This window comes from Patiria miniata, unplaced genomic scaffold, assembly GCF_015706575.1.
Source record: "Patiria miniata isolate m_02_andy unplaced genomic scaffold, ASM1570657v1 HiC_scaffold_24, whole genome shotgun sequence".
Classification (NCBI taxonomy): Eukaryota; Metazoa; Echinodermata; class Asteroidea; order Valvatida; family Asterinidae; genus Patiria; species Patiria miniata.
Window position 1 is genome coordinate 16374586 of NW_024037063.1, and position 17173 is coordinate 16391758.

Below are 17173 nucleotides of genomic sequence, written 5' to 3' on the forward strand. Positions count from 1 at the left end.
TCTCTCCTGTACCACGAGGGTTTTTCTCCGGGCCCTCCTGTTTTCCTCCCTCCGGAAAAATCAAACACTTTCAATCTCAGGCTGTGCTCCGTGGTCATATATGGGTCAATGTGGCCGGCAGCCATAGGCGCCTTTACGTGCCAGCACCCGACCACGTTGTAGCCGTGTCCTTCGCAATTCAGCATCCCAGCTGCGAGTAAGGATGATTAGCCTCCCAAATTATTATTATTATTACAGTCAAACCTGCCTTAGCGACCCACTGTATACAACGACCACCTGTCCGTAACGACCATTTAAAAATCCCCCCTGACAAATCCCTTAACAGTCGACTCTCGTTATAACAAGGTCGATGAGACTAGCCAAATTACCTCTTTATAACAGGAATGTTGTTATAAAGGGACAGTGAAACAAAGAAACACAAAGAGAACCTGAGATTTGGGGCTTCAGAATTTGCTCTTTATAAGCAGAACCTCTTTATAAAAGTGCTCTTTATAATGAGAGTCTACTTAAGTCCTGTATAGAACGACCACCTGCTTACGACCAGTGACCACACATTTTGCTTCCTTAAGAATATTTAAGTCTGTACAGAATGACCTCAAGCCATGAAAAGCGACCACCGAATGCCCACTTGCTTCTGTACAATGGTTGATCCCTTACTCAAAAGAAAAAGCAAAAGCCACATGAACCACTTCAGAGGATTAGTAAATCAACTGCAGGATTTCCAGGACATTTTCAAGCTTAGTCTTGGTCTGTGGTCGCATCAACAATGCACCTATTGTCAGTGCAGCAGCTTAGATTGCAAGGCTTTCACAAGTGCTAGCTAGCTCCATTCAACAAAATGCCCAAGGCATGTGCATGACTTGTGACCTGTCAGTCTCGTCCACTCACATACTTTTGTTATCATTAAAATAAATTAAATTAAAATTTGTTTACATGTTTTCTGAAGAACAAAAAAACACAACACACTCGTGTATTTTTGTTGTCAAGTTTATTGTTCAACTTTATTTTTAAATCGTGAAAAAAGTTTAAGTTTTGTTGTGCTCTTGATCAACCTTTGAGCTTTTCAGCAAGTTTGCCATTGGGCATTGTGTTTACACTACATTGCATGCGTAGATTACTTCTCAGGGCTCTGTCATTTATAAAGCGAGTTTGTTCCAATATCGCTTTTGCAAAAGAGAAAATATGGCTCCACTTCTTCAAGCCCGAATCCTAGAAGGAATTATCAAAGTTAGCTTTCACTTCAAATGAAAATGGAGGTCATAAGTTGATCGTGTGATCGTCACGAATCTCGGAAAGAGAAACTTCCCTGTTGTTGTACGGCCCTACTTTTACTTTAGTTGTGGTTGTGCAGGTTTTGCTGCTCAAGCACACCTAATTCTCACATAATATGAACATAAAATAATAAACACTTTTTAAAATCACTCACAGTTATGATTTTCAATTTTCTTATTTTTTTTTTTAAAGCAAGAGTTACAGTGTATGTTTTAATTTTAAACAAATAACTAAAAGAAGGAAGAACATAATGTTGGATAAGGCAGGTTTAGACTGTAATGACCCCCGCGTTACATTAAGCCAAAGGGAGGGCAAATATTACCAACCTGTACAGAGAGACCACCTGTCTGTAAAGACTGCTTTTATTGTTTCCCTTGAGCGGTCTTTCTGTACAGGTTTGACTGTATTATTAATTATTCTTGGTTGACATATCAAAGCAATAAATGTAGAAAAACCAAACTGGTTGTAGCTAAGATTTGACTAAGTATGTGAATTGAAGACGTAGTGTAAAATACGTGTGTGCTAAGCCATACCACAAGGAGGAAAGACATGCCTCAATAGTTTCTTGGGGGCTTTATACCCAGCATGCTAGGGCTATTTTGCATTTTTATGAATGAAGGAATGATCCACTTTCTTCAAAGGGTGGTGCAAACTGTATTGCCAGGGACAATAATACACAGTGAGTCTCGACGACAAGAGCCGTGTCCGCACTGGACTTTTTTTTTTTAAGGTTTTACCGAGACGATGGTAAAATGAGAAATGGTCAAATGTGACCACTGTCCGCACTTGGACTTTCGACACGGGAAAATTTACCCAGACCGCGTGGGAGAAGTAACCGAGCTGTCACAGTGTAGGCCTAATTACTCACCGTACACAGAAAACAAATTGCCGATCACATTTTCAGCCACCGATACGCACAGTAATATTACACACGCCATTTGCATGCACAACATAATCGTTTACACGATATTATTTCATCTTGACACGCTAAATCTTGACGAAAGGGCCTATAATTCTGACGCATTTGTGATGCACGTCGTCGAAGCCATGCCGCTGTACGATGTTCCGTGCGGCAGCAGTGCCATCAGTATTCGTTGGTTCCCATCACATGCTTACAGAATCGAAGCTATGATGTGGGCCAGGAACCAGTGACTACGGCCTACGTACGGTACCGGACCATGATGTTCCATGCATGACTACAGTAGCGTATCAGGACGAATTTTGATCGTAGAAAATAACATACATCGGCGGAGAAAGAGAATTTCCGCAAATTAATTCTCAGAACGTGATCTCTCTTCTCTGTGTATGTATTTGTCCGTTGAAATATATATTTTAACGAGACTTTACCGCTCGGACTTGATGATACACCGCAAACAGCGTGTTTCTACAAAATGTTCGGCCACTGCACGTGCAGGTTCGTGCGGTCTCTGTATGCATAACAGGGCGCTCGGGCCGGATGTACGCTTTCCTGATCCGCTTTTACCGACTCGCACTGTCCGCACTGGACTTATCGTCTCGGGAAAAGTGACCTGGTCAGTTTTCCTTGGCGCGTGGGAAGTTTTCCTGGGCAGCAGTTGGCCAGTAAAAGTAACCGCTGGACTCAGGAATAGTAACCGAGAGGAAAACGTCCTAGGCTGTTCGCACTGGACTTAAAATGGGAAAAGTACCCATAGTCTCGGTTAGTTTGACCAAAAAAAGTCCAGTGCGGACAGGGCTTAAGACGAAAAATAATGATGATAGGGTCCTGGTCATATAAAACATATAACATATAATTGAACATTATCTTACCATGTAATCAGGATCAATGAAGGGGTCATTTATTGCGACAACTTGAATGTCACTTTTCAGAAGGGCAGCTCGCAACACCAAGCGACCAATGCGACCAAATCTTGAAATATAACAATAAAAGGATATCAAAAATAAAAATTAATGCAAATTCCAATTTACAGTACAAACTACAATTTCCTTTGTTTTTATTGACTTGGTTCCACTATTATTCAGTTCACTATATAGTCGCCACTCATTAATATGAGCTTAGCTAGGAGGAGATTCTGGTTAAGATGAGAATTTTTCAACAGTCTTGACCTCAGTGTAACTGCTGTTGGTAATTTTGCAGATGTCGTTACAGTGCCCTCCAGAGGTGAGGAATTTTATCGCCGTCAGATTGATCATAATATGACAAATTTATTTCTGCAAACTTCATAATCTCAGTATCCCTTTATTCATAAAGACTTAGACATTAACTTGGAAATATAAGGTGGCACGGAGCTATGGGAATATGTGTTTTTGTTTTAGTATTGTCCTTTACATGTATTTGCATGTGTACACAATGTACATGTACGTATAGTCTTTGCGTGAGCATCAGACCTTGCATGCCTTGTCTGCAATGCATTTGAATGTCACTCTGAGTGGTCTCCCCAACTCTCCATTCCTTACTGTAGATCTTGGCCATCCAGTGTTCAAAACTTATGAAACTCTGTACATGCATAGAACAACTTAGCATGAACATACCCAAGAAATTTCATGACTACAGGTCACAGGGTTTCGGATTATCGCTAATTAATAATCATATATGCACGAACTTCTGCTTCGTGTACACGACGTACATGGGGAAATTCAGTTTTCATGGCGTGTAGTGCCCGATTTTTTTTGGGTTCGCGGCAACCCATGGTCCAAATTTTATATTTTTGGAATCAAAAGATGCGCAAGACTCAAGGCTAAAAAGTCAGAACAGCTCGGGTCACAACAAAAATGTTTTCAAGGGTATCGCAGAAAATGTTGAGAGGGGGAGCGCATTCTGCCCCCCACCCAACCTGTTAGGGTTCAGGGAGTTATTTATTATAATAATACTTAATTCAGGCAAATTTTACACATAACCAGTGCGAGTGCACAATAAGCTCTGGCGAGAAATGAGACGCCGATGGCACATATTGAACACCATACTTTTGGTCAAGTTTCAGTTCCTCCTTCTGGATACCATCCAACCACTACAGAGAATACCCCGCGACTATAACAGTACTGCACATATTTTGCCTCCATTTACAAAATGTTCATAAACAACTTTGTGAATTGTTACAAACAATTTTTGTTAAGTATTTAATTTATTTTGTTTGCTTTTTTTAAATTAAAATTTGGTAGTTATATTATTTGCCCATCACACCTTGCAAATGTTCTGGCCCACATCGTACCGGAACATGTTCCGAATCCACATTCTTACTGGTCTACAATGTACATTTTACTTTACCTTGAAACATATCTTTTTAGTGTAATTTTAGCCCAAACTTACTCAAACAAACATGAAGTTTAACGTGTGTTCGTAAAATGGGCTTTGCTACCTTGTATTTGCCTATATTGTAACACGACATGAAAAAAGTGGAGCCAACAATGTGCATGCTTACTGCTGCCCTGTCCCCATACATTGCTTTGTGTAAGGTATATTATTGTGTTTCATGTACAGGGTTATTGTGCATAGAATTGATCTGAGAGCGTAATTTGATTTTTTTCTACCCAACGAAAATGTTTTCAGTGCGCTTAATTTAGCCAACTCTCGTAAATACAAGATTCTCTGGACTTTAATACTAAAAAAATCTTTTTATCCGGAATCTGTTTTTATGCGGAAAGCCGCTTCCCCCACTCACCGTCACCAATCATGCATCATCCGAACAAAATAGCATCAACATGACTTTGGTGCCGGTGCCTTGGGCGGAGTAGGGCCCATGAAACACTGGTGCCTAGGGCCCACGAAACACTTAATCCGGGCCTGTATCACTTTCCTTTTTCAGGTAGGGGTTGGGTACATTCTGAAGATTTTTATACATCATGTCACTTTTCACGGAGCAGAGAATGAGAAGATTTGATTAAACTTGCAACAAACGATCAGGGGTGGGTTTTATGTTATTCCTCTCTTTTTGCAAATTTCTTTTTCGGGTAAAAGATAGTAACCTATTTGCACCGCTGCTTTGTTTGGGCTCCAGAGTCAATTGGTTTAGTCTTAGATATGGGGTGGAAAGATTCGTCGCTCCAAACTAAGACGACGAAACCTCTCCCTTTCTCTGATATTTCGCCCCAAAGACCACCCATTCCTCACCCAAACCTCACCCAAGCCTCATCTGGCAAGGCGGCTGGGCTGCTTGCAGAGTGTTTTCTAGACTACCGCCAATATATAACAAATGCTTTCTATTATATTAGACCGTACATAGAATATTTCAGTGTGCCAGAAAAACGAAGTCGATTCTGATTGTCACTTCTCCGAAAACCGAATTTAACAACCACGCAATGCAGCAGCACAAATCGATAATGTTGTGCCCCACAATAAACACTACGCAACATATAATTTCGACTGGTATGGATCTTTTATCTGATCCACCTAAAATTCGGTTTTATCAAAGAAATAAGGAGAAAATCAACTCTTTAGAGGAGACACAACGCACACGCAAACACATCACCTGTAACATCCGCGCAAATAAATCACAAGTGTGTACATGCGCTTGATTTTGCTATGTACAACGTTGTGTATCCTAGCCGTCGTACCTAGGTTCAGCACTAGGCATCGCATTGATACATATAAATCTTATAACAACCGGTTTAAAATAGCAGGGATCATTGCAATCGATTTCTAAGATATCGATGTAATTCTTATTCAAAATCAATTGACAATAGGTTTTTTGTTTGTTTTTCGCAGCGGCCATGTTTAGTAAATCCTTATTGACTTTTTATGCCATCCAGCGCCTACGGCCAATATATTCTAATGTTACATGAGTAACGCATTTAATTTGCAATACATCCTGGTGGATTTCGCGCGCCTCTGGAGACCTCAAGACGATACTGTCATTAAAGGTACCGAAACTTTCATTTCCCAATAAGCTGTGCTTCCACATGCTATTCAACTGTCTGGGACTCTTCCACGCTAAGCAGTGCATCAACTTTTCAAAGTGCATGTTTACGTGTTTGCTTTGACCTTCTCGCCTTTTCTTTCGCTCCCATGCGTATAACTCGTAAAACGGGGAAGAGGACCTCTTAATATCTTAAACTTTTTGTGTATGTGTGCAAACTTCATGAGCGAAAGGCCATGCAGCTTACGGCTGGCGGTCTCGTCCGTACGCGCCCTACTCGTCTTACGAGATCACGCTTCATAATAAACGCTAACCAGATTCTGCCGGCAATCAAAGGCACCTTAATTACCCCCGTACCTTTGCGAGCTAACGATAGCCAGCCACATAAAATTAGGGTAACCACAGAGGCCTATTCGAGTGGATCTCTGCGTATCATGGTATCATCGGGTTTGATTCCGAGAGCGAACATGTCATTTTTCTACTGTGTACAAACATGCATCCGGTGTCTTTCATAATGACTGAATGAGCCAATAGGGCCTAATTGTGTCATCGCCAGAACTGCATGTCAGGGCTTACTGCTGATGGTGTTTTATATCCCATGGAGGTATAAATATAAAGGTCACTTTGGTGGGCACTCTCTCGGCTTTACCACTATCAAAATTGCATTCTGAAAATTGCGATCAGAAATTGCATTATGGATTTTTTTACCAATAAACAGGAGAAAATGTTTTTTTTACGAAATAAACCGAACAGCCGGGCGCCCACGGCGATAAATTATTTGTAAACAATACAATACCCACAAAAAAGCTATCTCCTTGGCCCTACACCCACACTATGCCCCAACTCAACCCGCATGACTGCCCTCCATTTTTGCAGCAGGGGCAACAGTTTTAGGATTACCAGAACAAAAGAACGCGATATACTCAAGGCAGGTGAAAAGTACATTATGAAAGGGCACTGAATAAAATGCGTACCGTATCAGCTGCTGGCCCGATTCGGCGTTTTGCTAACTATAAGGGAATGTCTGTGTAAAATAACGCTGAAATGTCATGGGCAAGTGTTGAAACCCTCGCCAAGACTTTCTTGAAACATTTTAAACATTAACTTCCCGCTTGAATTTGAACTAGTGACCTCAGTTAACCTTGCCATTTGACCTGCAATTAATGCACCGCATGTTTTTTCTTCTTCTCTTCGTATTAGCAGTTTGCATAATTTGCCAAATCTGTCACCTGCCGCAATCATGCATGCACTTGGCCGAGAGCGTGAGCGTGATAACTTCCAACTGCATTTAGCAAGAAAGACACAGAGAGACAAAAAAGAAGAAAACAGGATTTTATTTTTTACTCCCACAGGAAACAACATTGGAGCTTATAACTATTGTCGGGTGGTGCTATAGCAACTGCTCAGTCACGAAAATTCCAAGGCTTAAATTTAAAGGAATTTCATTCAATAAGCAACACTACATTTTGATAATGGTTTAGCTCGCGTATCAGCCAAACTATAAAAGATATGTTTATAACTACAGAGTTTTGCTCCGACCTTACCATACATAATGTCCACCGCTGTCTCTGAACTTCCGAACATTTTCTGGTGCATTGTCGATGCAGAACTGGGCCAAAATACTCTTCTCGTCTCCTAATAAAAGGCTATAACAATAAACTAAAGTCAAGCCTGCAACCGGCTATTTGAATCGGACCCTGCCATAGAGGCCTTACTGTATCGAGCAGCCGAGTTAACTCAGCATATAAGGTATCCTGACCGTTCCTTCTCAGCAAGATATGAACAATATTAATATCCTTATTTTCCGCCGTATAATTAATATTTACGCGGATTCCCCTACTTACCGCATAGTGCCCTGTCGAGGCATTCTTGTATAGTATGACCTTCCATAGTACATTTTTACGAGCATCATGATCCACGTGTTTTTTTTTTTTTTTCTGTCGCGGCATGTCTGCCGACCAACAAACATTATTTTTTTGGTTTGTTTGCTTGGTTGTTTCCATATATCCATCGAGCAACATTTATTTATTTATTTTTTTTTGTCAGGGCCTATCCTCCGACCAACAAACAAATCTCTTTTTTGTTTCTCACTATCGGGGCCTATCCGCCGACCAACAAACAAATCTCATGACACTCACTATTTATACATTTTAATGATCGTCTCGCTCTTTTGGGACTACGAATCGTCATAGTCTTAAATCTATGGGTGGCTGTGATGATTGTTCAAGGCTAGCGGAGAATTCAAGATTGTTGTGGAAATACTAAAGGAAATCCCATACCTCATTGTGAGAACAATGATTTGAGCGAATACTAATTAAAACGGATATAAAACCAATTACCAGCTGCCAGACTGTGACAGGTGTCACTTTGCTCTCATAATTTGCGGATAGAAACACATTTGTCATACCTCTGTCTTTATACTGTATTTTCATTGGCCCAGGACGATCACCTGACCGGGCGATAAATATGCATGGCACACTCCCGTTGTATATCACATTGTGATATCACATGCATGTAGACTAGTCCCCGCCCCACAGTCCAAACCATTATGCGCGGACCGCGTTTAAACCAGACTGTACTTGTACTCACTGGTACCCCGCAGTACTTTCACGTTCCACAATATAATGTATAGCAGTGAGGGAGCAGTGCATTTGCAGACGATGATTTACTTTAATTTGGCGGCCAGCGACGAGCGGCATTAAGAATATGTTTACGTTTTGACTGACTCTAGTAACGGTGCCTAGGCCTTCAGAACTTCGGAAATGCAGAGCTGACACAGTTAGTTTTTTCGTATACGATCCTCATTAGCCTCAACATGTCAGCTGAGCCCAGAGGCACAGATTCTCCGCCCCAAAAAAGTTTTTTGAGCCGCTCCAAACAACAAATACAAGATTTAGCTTTTGAACAAGACTCATCGAACACCAAACGTTGTACCGACTACGCAGTCCGCGTTGTACAAGAATTCTGCGAAGAAACGGGCAGGGACACTCGTTTCGAGACACAGGTTTTTATTCATTGTCCCTACCACTATAAAATATGCCAGGGGATAAGATTTTTTTTTTATTAAACTTGTAAAACCTTTACCCCAAATTTCCCTGAACTTAAGCTTGTTTTAATGCCCCTACATCTATATATGTTGAAAGAAAATTTTTCAAAGATTCCTTCAGTTTGCCACCCTTAATTTCCCTTAGAAAAACAAGTAAAACATATCATCAAGACAGAGGTATGACAAAACAGTTGTTGACTGATGTGATGTGGGATATGACGTTTTGAACACCCTCGGGGACGCATAGCACCCTCGGCTTTGCCTCGGGCGCTATGCGTCCCTCGGGTGTTCAAAACGTCATATCCCACATCACATCAGTCAACAACTGTTAAATATTACAGAGCCATGAAATCACTTTTTCTACAGTTGTTCACTCAACTAAAAAAAAAGAATAAATGGTCGTCCATCAAAACTGACTTGCAGTTCTAGTCAACAAGGACCCATAGGCTAGGATTGGCATGTCATGCTATACCATATTCCCTATCTGTATCCATTATGTTTAAGACGTGGTGATGATACAATTGGGCTGCCGACAAACAAGGCACGACTGTGCTTCATTGGATCGTTATACAATTGTAATCTTAGAATGCTTGATTATGCTTATACAATGTATAAGGGAAATTGTCGGTAGATACCTATGCTCCAATGATGCATTTCCTGAACCTGTGCACGGCGTCCATGTACATGTTGTTGATAAATCTCAGCCCTTGTGCGCCTATCGAGCCATGTGCCCAATCTGAGGTGCGTCAAACCCAAACCTACTTTCCACCCGCTGCCAATGAATAATTGCCCCAACTCTGCTATACGAAGAAGTCTACCCTTCTATCTTGAACTCCTGTGACTCCTCGACTCTAGGGTCCATGTTTTGGCAGGACAGCGGCGTTGGCGTACACCATTCGCCCACAGGCGGCGTAACATTTCCCACAGGCATTCACGTAACATTCGCCCTCAATCTTGGTCTATTTAGTGTGCCTGTAGACTCAAGGTGAATAAAGAGAAAATTGCATGTGTGAAATAAACGTCATTGTGCCCAGGAATTATCACCTGGAAATAATGCTTAAACTTATGTCTGTTATGAGTAATATCTTAAAGTTCAAAATGTAATAGGAAAAGAGAATGGGCGCAACAATAAATGCTGTTCTATGATACATGTACCAAGCAGGCCCTCTGCAAATCAGATGAAATAATGGTTTATCCAGCACCGAATGGAACTGACCAAACAAAGTCCAGCCTGCACTGCGTGATTAGTAAATATGTGCTATTTCCTAATGAAATATACGCTATTTCCTAATGAAATATACGAGTATGCCTGCTATTTGCCCCCTTAAAGTAGGTATACATTTAAAAAGGCTTTAAATTGCTGAAATAAGGGCTGATAACCTTATTTGTTCCATGACCCCTCACATCTCATAGGCCTGTCCTCTGAACAAACACCCATACTCCACATGCCTTAAAATATTAGTGTAACTTAATTTGGACGTACATTTAAACCTACGATTCTCATTCGAAGATGGCCATCATTAATATCAAGGCACGTCGGACCATCCCCCTGTATTGGAACATCACATTGTGTAGGAAGGACCGCAACATTCCATCGTCACGCATCATTGCTGAACGCCACTCCGCGCCGTAAATCATTGTCCGGAACAATCGACGCTTTAGTTTGCATGCAAGGCGCCCCGTGTACAAAACGCATGGCAGCCTATCTGCAGCATTTTGTCAACTGTCATTCCTGGGACAATTTTATTCAGGTTTCTCAAAATCGTTGTCAAAATATCACTATATCTGAAGGAATCAAATCCAAGTTCCTTGCTCTATGGCTGAATATTTGTGTAAAATAACGATTTATTCAGGAGACTTCGTCAACTAATTCAATTTACCAACGACCTGCATGGATTTTTTCAACAACTGCCAAAGAAACTGGGTTTCTCCTACCTTATTTTCCATTCGACTAAAAGGGAAAACCTGAAAATACTTCTGTGTCCATACTGACAGTAACACTAGCATGGCTGAGCCTCTCCACAAAATCTAAAATCTTGAAGCTGCACTTCGGCTCGGTTGGGCCATGATTCAGCACGGCCTATAGGGCTGGCATACAAAGCGAGGAGCGAAAATCGAAATGCGTCCGGACATGCTCAACCGGATTAAACTTCTGATATATTCTCTTCCACCCTCAACATCGCTAGCGTTGCAAATAGGGTTCGGAAGGAGTTTCAAACATCATTCCACTCTCTGGATAGCAGAGAACAGGCAGAACTCTTGATAAACAATGGGGATATATGGCTTTCATTTGATTCCCGTTGCTTTTTAACGCCGTGTTCCTTTTTCATTTTTTTTGGAAGAATTTTTAAACACTGTGCCTCTCTCTCTCTCTCTCTCTCTCGCGCAGATTGACAGCCATCATTAAGAAACCATCTAGCAGCAGGAGAACTGCTTAATGTCCATTTCAATGCATTGTCCATCTTTTTAAAGATCCCTACCAGTACCTTAACTGGAATCGCATCATAGCCGAGCTTGTATTAACAAGAGATGACCGTATATAAAGTGGCGGCTTGATTATAAAGCTTGGCTTGTTTAAGCTTGACGGCAGTCAGGGAAAGCTTGGCGGCAGTCAGGGAAAGCTTGGCGGCAGTCAGGGAAAGCTTGACAGCAGTCAGGGAAAGCTTGGCGGGGCACCTGGCTTGTTATTAAGATTGGAGAACACTGAACTTTTAATGTCTTTTGGATTTAACTGAATCAAAACAGTCTTTGCATTGTGTAAAATATGAATTGTTGATCACCTACCCATTTATGCCAACCTTGACCATGATTGTGTATCTGCAATTCACACTGCTTCAGCTGATTCCTGCAAAAATACAAGAACATTGCAACTTAGTACATCATAAAGGAAATAAAGGAGATCGTGATTTTGGTACTGCATTGCAATCCACATTGCAATTTACACCGATTGACAACATGATGGTCTTCGTTTATTACATGTACATGTACATCATCACATATGAGAATAATACCAGTAACATGTTGGAGCACTTACAAATGTTTGTTTAAAACTGGTTGGGGGTCTGGTCAATGATAAAGGCCCGAGAGGTCAAGATGGGTTACTGGAAAGACTCTCTCATATACAGTGTGTCTCAAAAAAATGCAAACAAAATTTAACGGAATGCCAGACGTAGAATGTGTAACAAACACAGATAATATAGGTATGGTTTGGAAGATACGCCTTTCCACTTTAAAAATGAGACATCAAACGTCTGAATCTGATAAATTTTGACGGAGTTATGAGTAATTTTCCAAGTGAGGTCACATTGGCCATGGGAACATCAACATGTTTGATTGATGAGATAGATGTAACTCGGCTATGAAGACGGAATGCGGCAATGGACACGATGGATGAAACAAACTGGATAAACACATCAGCCAACTCCACATATTCAGACGACGTTGTGATGCCATCATGAAGCCGGTTGTTTCATGCAAATGTGAAGGGACACTTGTCCTCAAAAGATTGAGAACTGGTGTTCAGTAAGTTCTGCCAACATACCGGCAAGTCGTCGACTGCAACATATCGGCTCCAACTGCAGCTTGATCAGCATGTAAAACATGTGCTGGACGTGTAACCGAGAGGGCCAGCCAAATAATAAAAGCAAGGCCAAGCAAGTTCAGTATCTGAGACTGCGTCTTTGCATGCATGGCAGCACATGAGGTAGGCCTACAACAGCCGTCGGGAAACATGGCAAACATGGTGGCACCAATTATAAAATTGTTATAATATTAATATTTCAGAGGGGGGTCAAATGGCTGGGCAAAACTTACACTGGATGAACTGCACAGGATAAAAAGACATTAAAAGACATAAAGTCGATGCCAATGGCTTACATCAATGAAGTGTACATGTGCACAATGGCAATGTCTCTGCATGCAATGTATCAGCCTTCCGGCCAGTCAGTACTCCGTAGATTCTAAAATCTATCAACATCTACAAGATCCCAAAAGATGCAATATTCAAATAGCCATGATGAATATCCAAACCCTTTCCTTAAATGTTTGAAACGTAATTTGTGATCGAAAATCGTCACAAACAGAGATATTCAATTGATGCATTTAAATGTTGACGAATGAGAAAATTAAAAATAAATCCAAAAATAAAGCTTTAGGGGCAATTCAAAATTTTCAATGTTTTTAAATTTGGGGTTTTTTCCAAATTGTTTTGACCCACCCACCCACCCCTATTTTCAATTAAATAAAAACTGATTTGTTATACAGTATTAAAAATGCAAATACATGTATCTATGTAGTGGTATTTCCTAACGTGGCGCACTTCGACATTTACGCCGACTTTCCTTATCAGTGTTCCCAAACTTCTTTGTTGACAAACTTCAAATTCATTCAGTGAAATACTGGTACTTTTACCATATTAATGCTTGCTATTTAAACTCTGTGAACAATTTCGGTTTCATGAAATTAAATCTGAAATTCAAAAACGGTGGTGTCCGGAAATTAGGCACAAATCGGCTGAGTGTTTCCTGACGTGGCGCACTTGAATAAATGTCGGAAAATTCCAAATAAACATTTAAGAATTTGTCAAGTTGATAAATTCTGATAAACAAATATTATCTCTATTTACATACCCAACTAAAAGTTTGTCAAAAAATTATTTTCTATTTTTTTGGGAGACGTTTTCAAAGGGTTCACTGTGTACTTCGAAATAAAATCACAAAATCATGCCGAAATACAATTTTCTTCTAATTTTGTAACAGGAAGATAAACTCGTGATTTATGAACGGAAGTGTTTAGAACTTGATGAAATTTCACTTTCTGTGAAATTTCAGTTAAATCTTTTGCTCTAGCTAGGCGCTACATGTGAAAAATCAAAGTGCGACACACTAGGGGCCGCGCCATGTTAGGGTACATCCATGGGTACATCAACAATACATGCACGCACATTCACACACATTCGTAAACACCGGCAATCGTGGACCCCCTATTGTCCCTAATCCTCATTCCTTTGTTTGTACCCCTAACTTTTTAGCAACAACTCTCATTGGTTTTGTACACGAATTTCAATTGTGGACTATCGGTCAATCGTGCACGTATTGTTTGTGCCCTTGTGCTGGGTCCACGATAACAGGTGTGATAATACTCATGTTTACACATGTGTACTACAGGTCATTCTGTATGACTGTACGTTTGTCCGTATGTATTGGGGACGAGGTTGGAAAACAAACGCGCATAAGGAACGCTGGTGCATAGGCAAGTCAAAATACCTGGCTTTTTGTTTTTTCTTGGGTTTTTTTATGAATAGTGAATTTGGATTTTCAATTATTAACCTTGACCCACCCACCCACAATTTGGAAAAAAGATCCAAATTTAAAAACATTGAACATTTTGAATGGCCCCTTATCACCTACCTAGTCGTCTGAAGTCAATCGATGGCATTTCATGTAAATTTTGCATTCAGAAAAAAATATTAATCACATAAAAATTAATAAAAAATCAGTTGATGACGTCATCATGACGTCAATTCATCTTTTGAATACTATTATCATTATATGACTACCCACCAAGTTTCATGACGATTGGAGCTTCCCTTACATGTGTTTTAAAATCACATTTTTGATGACGTCACCGTGACGTCACACCTTTTTCAAAATTTTGTGCATATACCTCTCACCTAACAAACCAAATACAAAACTAATTTAGAATTTTGCATATTACGTTCATGTTCATGAGAAATGGCTTAAAGGTCCAAAAATTCAAAATTCATACAAAATTGCATGATCACGTCATCATGACGTCACCTCAATTTTTATCTATAACACATCCTGGTCTACCTACACACTGAGTTTCAACCCAATCGGACTTACAGTTCTGTAGATAAAGCACTTCATTGTGATTTGTGATCACAATAGATTTTCGAAATCCCTCCACATATTAGTCGTCTGCATGTACATGTACCTTCATGCAGTGTGCACGATGTATGTAGGTACACACACGTCTTGCTTTCCATGACATCGCACCAGACGAAAATTGAAACCACAAGCACACCTGAAAGCCGTATGGTACCCAATACATCGCGCACACTGCATGAAGGTACATGCACCAACCAGTGGGTGGAGCAATTTCGAAAATCTACTTTGACCATGGGAAGCATGGGTATAATAACATTTATGATAGGTACAGAAGACATGCACGACAGCCGTGGCAATGGACGTTTTTTGGAGAATCGCCACCAAAATCATCCACAAATTTCATATTTCAGTCTTTCCTGTTCTGTTTATTAGTCCATTATTAGTTTCATGAACGACTGCTGCATGGTATGAGGTATATCTTATGGATTCTGGGTTGGGATAATAGAGGGAAAATTTGGCATTTTTGTAATACACTGGGGATATGCGGTCGCCTTTTTCGGGCCTCTAACAATACTGTGATCGTCACATTTCTTTCTTTCTTTATATCAGCCGTGCCCTGCGATGACGTCATCTTGAAAACCCTTCTCAATGCACATTTTGTTATTGTGGTCTTGGTTTGAAACAAGTTTACAGTCAATCCGATGAAAGGAAGTGTGCAATTTTGGAAGCAGAATAAAATTATAAATATTAAACAAATCATAAAAAATTGAATGATGATGTGATCGTGACGTCACTTCGGACTTTGCATACTAGTACCATTATCTACCTATCCACCAAGTTTCGTGATGATCGGACCTTTCCTTTTATGTGTTTTGAAAAATCGCATTTTTGATGACGTCATGATGACGCCACACATTTTTCAAAATTTTGTGCAAATACCTATTACCTAACAAACAAATTACAAAAAAAAATTTGAATTTTGCATGTTGCCTTCTTGAGATATGGCTAAAAGGTCAAAAAAATTCAAAAATTCATATAAAATCGCCTGATGACGTCATCATGACGTCACCTCATTTTTTACCTATAACACATCCTGGTCTACCCACATACCAAGTTTCAACCCAATCGGACTTACTGTTCTGTAGATTTAGGACTTCAAAATATGCACGTTTGTGATGACGTCATGTGACCAATGATGACGTAATCATTACGTCACTCTTCAAAGTTCAAGACACAACTTTGCTATGAGGACAATGCATATGCTGACTTTGAATGATGTATGACAAAGATGAATGCCAAAAGTGCCGCACAGAAAAATCATATACAAAGTCTATGGGATTTTTGGCGACAAAAAGAAAGAAAGTCTTTTTCGCAAATTTTGCGAAAAAGCAAAAAAAAAATTAAAATCTGAACAAAAAGAAAGGCTTTTTAGCAAATTTGCAAAAAAGCCAATAACACAAACAGGTGGATCTGGCTTCCTATAAATTGAATTCATCATATAAGAATATTCTTGTCTTTTTCACTTCAATATCCAAATTTTATTATAATTAAGTTGAAAATGCAGTCATTTCACTTTTCATCTCTTGTGCCATTTGATACATTGGCAAAATTGAACAGTTGCTCTTCATGCTATAGCTTACACCTGCTACTAAAATCAGAAGGAAACAAAAAAAGGCCCAGGAATGGAAAAGATCCTTGCTGATCTTGTTGGTGAAAACACAATCCACAGGTCTTCTTATGGACAAAAAAGATATACATGTAGTAGCCGTCCTCCCCACATGATCTGAGATGCGACATGAAACAGCCATCAATCTGTCCAAGCGAGAACCATAATCATATGCGCCACATGAAACAGACAGGTAGCTCGGAGGGCTCCGATAATTTTGCACGCAACTGACCCTGGGTACGTGTTCAGTTAACGTTAAAATTTCAAAATTATGTTAAGGTACTTACCTGACATATAATTGGAATTATATGAAGCCGTAGGAGGAGAGACTCACCCTGTATTATTTTCCACTTAATACGGTCTGAACCAACCTTTAAATAAAATGGAATGTTCCTCCATTCATAAAAATGCAAATAAGCCTAGGCCCCAGACCATAAATACCACTCCCAACCATTGAAGCTGTCTCTTTGTAGCTAATTGAGAGGTTACTGGCAGTATTTTTGCCCAT

General features: G+C 40.1%; 1 protein-coding gene across 1 annotated transcript in view; it reads right to left on the reverse strand.

Moving 5' to 3' along the window:
• The window catches only part of LOC119732021 (glyceraldehyde-3-phosphate dehydrogenase-like), a 46739-nt gene that overhangs the window by 20270 nt on the left and 9296 nt on the right, over positions 1-17173 (reverse strand). The window contains exons 2-3 of the mRNA XM_038205387.1: positions 11935-11995; positions 3061-3160 (exon numbers count right to left, since the gene is read on the reverse strand). Of these exons, the coding sequence (XP_038061315.1) occupies positions 3061-3160; positions 11935-11957 (123 nt within the window). The 5' untranslated portion in view covers positions 11958-11995. The remainder of the gene's footprint in view (positions 1-3060; positions 3161-11934; positions 11996-17173) is intronic.